This window comes from Petaurus breviceps, unplaced genomic scaffold, assembly GCF_028583685.1.
Source record: "Petaurus breviceps papuanus isolate PSGF00001 unplaced genomic scaffold, PetGlider_PUasm1.0 91133, whole genome shotgun sequence".
Taxonomy (NCBI): Eukaryota; Metazoa; Chordata; class Mammalia; order Diprotodontia; family Petauridae; genus Petaurus; species Petaurus breviceps.
The window spans coordinates 75,077,023-75,083,409 of NW_027187419.1; the positions used below are offsets into that span (position 1 = coordinate 75,077,023).

At 38.1% G+C, this 6,387-nt stretch overlaps 1 protein-coding gene and 1 long non-coding RNA gene across 6 annotated transcripts in view; one reads left to right on the plus strand and one right to left on the minus strand.

Annotated features, from left to right (window-relative positions):
- Positions 1-6,387, minus strand: part of NEB (nebulin) — a 231,362-nt gene that overhangs the window by 51,184 nt on the left and 173,791 nt on the right. Inside the window, 6 exon segments of the mRNA XM_069080869.1 lie at positions 358-462; positions 960-1,064; positions 1,311-1,415; positions 3,721-3,825; positions 4,110-4,214; positions 5,145-5,249. Coding sequence (XP_068936970.1) covers positions 358-462; positions 960-1,064; positions 1,311-1,415; positions 3,721-3,825; positions 4,110-4,214; positions 5,145-5,249 — 630 coding nt within the window.
- The window catches only part of LOC138155575 (uncharacterized), a 28,868-nt gene that overhangs the window by 9,169 nt on the left and 13,312 nt on the right, over positions 1-6,387 (plus strand). For 3 of the 5 annotated variants that reach the window (XR_011166871.1, XR_011166870.1, XR_011166869.1), the window contains exon 2: positions 4,593-4,761. The exons of the other annotated variants lie outside the window; for them this stretch is intronic. This is a non-coding gene — a long non-coding RNA (uncharacterized lncRNA). The remainder of the gene's footprint in view (positions 1-4,592; positions 4,762-6,387) is intronic. 5 annotated transcript variants of the gene reach the window in all.

Sequence of the window (6,387 nt, forward strand, 5' to 3'; positions counted from 1 at the left end):
ATCGATTTTAGCAGCTAGTTAGAAGGAATAATTAATTAAAATTAAAAGCTACTACCCATCTGTGAGCTACTATGATAACTGATTTCCCCTCTCCCTCCTCACCTGAATTTCTTAATTACTTGTATTCTTTTCACATTATAGACTATAAAGTCGGTTTGAGAATATGCTTTCAAATGACTAGTTAGAATCTTTGTTTAGTGATCCCTGAATATGCCATTGGATGCTTTACTGGATTCTCTTTAATTTTGTGTAGGTGACTTTTTTTTTGGTCAGATAGCTAACAAGAGATCTTCTGTGTCCTAAATTTTTTTCAATAACAAAATGACAATGATTTAAGTATCATAAAAGTAGACATACCTTGCTATAAAGGGTCTTGTTCTGTTCCGCCAACATCAGGTCAGGGGTATCATGGGCATAGCAACCAATGCCCCTAAGCCATGTCAAATCTTCTTTGTATTTAACCTAAAAACAAGTCACTTTTAAGTATCTACACAAATATGACTTGACACTAGAGTTTATATAAGTAGAGTGATATGAATAATTACAAGCCAAGAAAAAATTTTACCCTTTTGCCCTCAAATTTTTTTTATTAGAGTGAGAGATTCACTCATATGTTGACTATTATTCCATGGTGTCATGCAAAGACTACGTGGAATTTGTCACTTACATAGGGGATCAAAACAATTTTAACTGTTTCTTAAACTGTGCTAGAATAAGCCAATACAGAGTAGCTGTTTCTTAGAAAGCTAATGGTCATTTTAGGAGAAAAAGAGTTTTGTCAATTTAGCTTTTATTTCCCCTTTGCTTAATTTTATTAGAGGTAGGTTATTTAGCTTTCTTCGTCTTTAAAACGTGAAGATTTTTAAAATTACATAAATTCGAATCACTAATGACATAGGCAGAGATAACATATACATATGTGTTTATGCATAAACAAAAGTAAAGATTTTCAGACTCACATCACTGACGGCATCAGTGACAGCCCGGTGGTGATAGTGTTCTGGGCGATCTGGAATTGACATCCAGATTCCTAGTTGGTTCATATAGTTCTCCTTGTATTTCACCTGTGGCAGAATCACAAAGAAACTGAACAATTCTTTCCCAGGGTTAAAATAAACCATGACTCACCCATTGACCAGTTTGGGTTTTCCCTTTCTATTTGGTTATTTTTAGAAAGTGTGGGTGTTAAATTGTGACGAGTTCCTAGTGTTGCCAGGGTGGGCAGCCACAGGACGGCATCTCTAATTAAGACAAATAAGAGGAAAGCATCATTTAAATGAGTGTGAAAAAAGAAGAAAATAAGTACATACACTGCTGATGTCATCTGTGACCTTGCGGTGATAGACAATGTCCAGGGCATCCTTCACAGTGTGGTATTTCCCTTTGGTGGCGTGGAATGTTTCTTTGTAGCGTAACTGCAAAGAGAGAGGTACATATATCACAAACAGGTATCCAAATTAACCTTGTATGGCTCTCTTCAGCATCAACTTTTTCTCATGGGTTTAGACCGGAATACCTTACTGTAGGTCTAAACAAAAGTCAGTTGAAGAAGGGAAAATATAGGTTCATTAAACCTGAAACATGACAATGGGCACAAACACCTTTATTTCTTGGGCTACAGTGATCCCTTTCTGGAGCTGTGGTCATGATTCTGGCCAAATTAAATTTCAACTTCAAGTTTGGTTTTGTAGTTTTGCCTTTTTACCCCAGGTCATTGATCCTAAAACAGGACTGTGATTTCTCCTTGTGTCTGGACAGATTTTAGACCCAACAAAGTGTCCTGTATAAAGATAATCTCTTATATTCTTAGCAGATTCTCATCAAAAGAATTATGTCTGTTTTCACTTTTCATCTTGGCCATTATGCAAGTCAGCTGGATATTCTTCCAGACATTCACTCTAATGGTCATAAGTAATGACACCCACTTGTTTTCTAGACGTCAGCCATATACTGTAATTCTTTTTGGAGGATTATGATTTTTCAATCTAGCCAACACCCAAGATTGGAGAACATTCATCTCATTAAGTACAAGCCTTTAGGACAAAGCATACCAAGTATCCCACCCTAATATTTTTATATAGGAGAAATCTGTTTAAATATACATTGAATCTAGTCTTGAAAGGAAAGAGTGTGGTGTGTTGGGTGAGATACAAGTCACAAAAGAGTTACACATAACCTAAGAGGGATGTGTGGATGAAGAGAGTTCATCGTATGGATGTGTCTTTTTTTAGGGTAGCTGGCAATGCCACTTCATTTTCCCCATCAGATCATCCCTAAAAATCCAGCTGCATGGTCTCCACAATACCCAGGACTCCACAAATCATGTATCCTGGGGTCAGTTCCCCAATTTGCCAAACCCCAAGGGCCACTCTACTTAGGAACATTTTTTCCTCACAGTCCCAACAGAGAAAGACACCTGCCTCTGAGGGCCTAGAAATACCAAAATGGGCCTGCACTATGATGAACTTAGGGGCAGAGGGAAAACAGGGAAGAGGGCTCAATTTATGACCCAATGGCTTCAATTCATATTGTCAACATGATTCTGGGATTATTGGGTATAGTACATCCAAGCCTGGGTACTAAAATTCAGCTTTGGTAAAGAGAAGATCTGATTCTGATTCTGACATAGCAAGAAAAACACTGCTTTGGAGTCAGCCAACATGGGTTTGAATTCCACCTCTTCACTTATTACCTGTGTGACTTGAACAAGGTCCTTCTTCTCTCTGATCTTATTTCCTTATCTCTAAAATGAGTGGGTTGGATTAGGTGACTTTTTAGGTCTCTTCAAACTCTGAGTCTATGATCATATGAGTCAGTCTTCTTCATTATTCAAAATGTGAATATTTTACTTGAGAATGGAGTAGTGATTAGAGAGCTGGGCTCAAGGTAGAGAGGACTTGGGTTTAAGTTTTGCCTCTAACACATCCTGGATCTGTGACCTTGGGCAAATCATCTAACCTCTAGTTTTGTTTGTTATTCAGTAATTTCAGTCCTGTATGCCTTTTTGTGACCCCATTTTGGGATTTTCTTGACAGAGACAACTCTTTATGACCATGAACTTTAGGGAAGGTGCTAATCTACATGGGTAGAGGGTTTTCTCACTTAGGACTTCCTTTATAGCAATGAAATCATGTATTTAGTCCCTATGACTATCCCTATATGGTCAATGTGCGTGTGTATGTATGTATGTATGTATGTGTGTTTATGTACTTGGTTTATACCTATAATTTTATTGGTATAGGGAAATCTCAGTGAGGAAATCCCTTCCACCAACACAGATAAGCAGTTGCACTAAAACTCTTCTTGTAAAGTTACTTGCAGGCACCAAGAATTTAGAATAATTAGTGGAGTCAACATATTAATGTCATTTTAAACATTACCATCCATTCTAATACTCAGGAACGGAGAGTTCTCCTTACCAAACGATACTAAGACACTTTGAGAAGACAATCCAAATTTCATCTGAATTAGCATAGTGAGTAGCTGTGTATCTGGGAAGCTCTCTTTCAGCTGTGTCTTCTGTTCCCTGGCCTAGCTTCATTCATCTGCCTGCTAGCTGTATGACATGAGTTATGTGATAGGCATAAGAAACATAGAAGTGGTTTGATTAGTTTAATGTGCTATCCTAGCTGTTTTATTGAGTGTGCTTCAATCCTAGCCCTACCCCATCAATGCAGAGCAGAAATGAGGAGGAAAAGGGCTCATTTCTAGGATACTTACATCACTGGCATTCCAGTAAGCCCTTTTAGCTCTGATGAGGATTGGAGTGTCAGGAACTGGAGTATACCTGTCCTTCATTTTTTCATACTGAATTTTGTATTTTTTCTAAAAAACAAAGCAGAGAGAGGGATTCAGACTCAGGTTCAAGTGCTTTCATCCATGGCAACTTTTGCCACAGATGGGGTGTCATACCAATTTCAGAGCCTTAGAAATGTTATACTTCATATTCAAGAACTTGGGTTTAGTTTTTACTTTTTACTCAAGCTAAGTGCTCTTCATAATTATTATGAGTAGATGCTTGATGGTGAAGATTTTAATGAACTAAGTAGTAACTTACTATCTTTTATAACTATATTTTCATTTGTAGCAGTGTTGATTTTCCCCCTTACCTCACTGACCATGTCCTTCACATCTCTAGCATGCTTTAAGGCTTTAGTCTGGTTACCAGCATGATGATGGGGTCTCTCTTTGGTGGCCAATTCAACATACAGATACTGTAAAAAACAAATGAAGTATCATTAGGACATTGTCATTGTTATTATGACATTTGTAATACATTCTCCCATCCTCTTCATAGCCTGAAATACATGGTTGGTGTTGATTGAGGTTCAATGAAATGCATTCTCATCATAATTTTATTTTTTCGTGGATTTGAATAGATAAATCACACTTTTTTTCTCTCCTCTGTCCCTCTCCCCCAAGGTAGTCAAACTCATCCATTCTCAAACATTTCTGCTCCCTAGGGCAGCAATCTCTAATCCTAGGACCAGCCTAGCCAAGTTTGGAGAGGCTCATCACCATGTGGTTGGCCACTAGGTGATGATTCTTTTTTTTTTTTTAGCCACTTAAATTCACGATTATTGTTTCCTCAGATATAAAGAAGTTGTCTTCTGCACTGAAGAATCAGGGATATTTTCAATTATTGAAATGCGGCCTTCCATATTGGAAATATCCTTTGAGGGCCATCTTTTAAGGAACAAAAGGAAGATAAGATGATTCTTATCCACTGTATCTTCCACAAAGAACATCGCTTATCAGACTGTGAGTACATAGAATGCAGTTTAATTTGTCTGTGTATAGTCTTTGTGAAGCCAATTAAAATATTCTCAGATACTGTGTAGGAGTCAATAGATCATTCATCCAAAGGCAAAGGTAGTTCAAGGAGGCTATAACAGAGTATTTAGAAGCACAAGAAGTAGCATTACCTGTTATCCTAAAATTTGCCACTGCCCTCTGCCCCCTCCACTTTAAGAGGAACATGGCTGCAGAGGCCAAAGATAAACATCCAGAGCTAGCTACTGAAGGTGGTCAACTAGAATAGCATCAGAAGCAGATGGTTATACTTGCATTCGTTATATGTGTCTCACTGGTGACTTTCAATGGGACATGATTATTATGCTGTATTTCCCATTAAGTTTTCTTACCTGACTCTGAAGTTTCTGTCCTTTCTTGGCTCTTAAAAAGTCAGGAGTATCAAGAATTGAAGTAAATATTGATTTCTGCTTCTTGCCCACAGCCCTGTACACCAACTAAATATAAAATAAGACATTATCAACATTTGTCAGTGATGTTTTAGTATAACATTTATTGAACCGAGTTGAAAAAAGATAGTAGGATTGGATGAAAATTAAATGAATAAGGACAAATGAAGAGCAATCATATTGACTAATCATAGAAACAAAAGACTAATAATTAACATAGGAGTTCTCAATAGATGGCATCTATGTTTTCTCATCCTATGTGATACTTGTCCATATCCTCTTTTTTTTTTTTTTTTAAAGCAATCGGGGTTAAGTAACTTGCTCAAGGTTACACGACCAGTTATTTCTGGGTGTGGTGCTGAGTGTCTGAGCCTGGGATTTGATCCAGGTCATCCTGACACTGGAGCCGGTGCTCTTACTCGCTGAGCCACCTGGCCACCCCTAAGCAATTGGGGTTAAGTAACTTGCTCAAGGTTACATGGCCAGGTGTTTCTGGGTGGGTGCTAAGTGTCCGAGCCCGGGATTCGATCTCTAGGTCTTCTTAACACTGGAGCCGGTGCTCTTACTCGTTGTGCTACCTGGCTGCCCCATCCATATCCTCTTGTATATTATCCATCGGGGAAGGCAGGTTAATCCACCTAAGTTAAGGACTTTCCTTGACATTGTTCCAAAGAAGCATATGGACCATTCATCCATTTTTCCCTTGCTCTATGTGATTAGTCCATTCCATTTTCAAAATCTACATATCTTTAATAATCTTTTATACAGTTTTCCTGTACAGTTCTTTACTGGTAATATGCTCCCACTTACTAAAACCCAATGTATGTCTCAACACTGCATATTGTATGACCTATAATTTTAATTCTTAGGAAGTAGACATAATTACTGGAAGAATATAGACATTAAAAGATGGAGTTTGTATCAGGAGTCCCTAAAAGCACTGTGCAAGTTTCTAAATGCAATCTGCCTCACTCTTTTGCCATCACTAAACCATGCCATCATCTCCAAACCTCCTTTTCCAGAATCCTGTTATGTATTGTCTTCCTCCATTAGAACATAAGCTCCTTTAGGGCAGGGACTTTCTTGCTTGCTTGTATTTGCATTCCCACAGCTTAGCACATAATTAATGTTCTCTCTCTCTCTCTCTCTCTCTCTCTCTCTCTCTCTCTCTCTCTCTCTCTCTCTC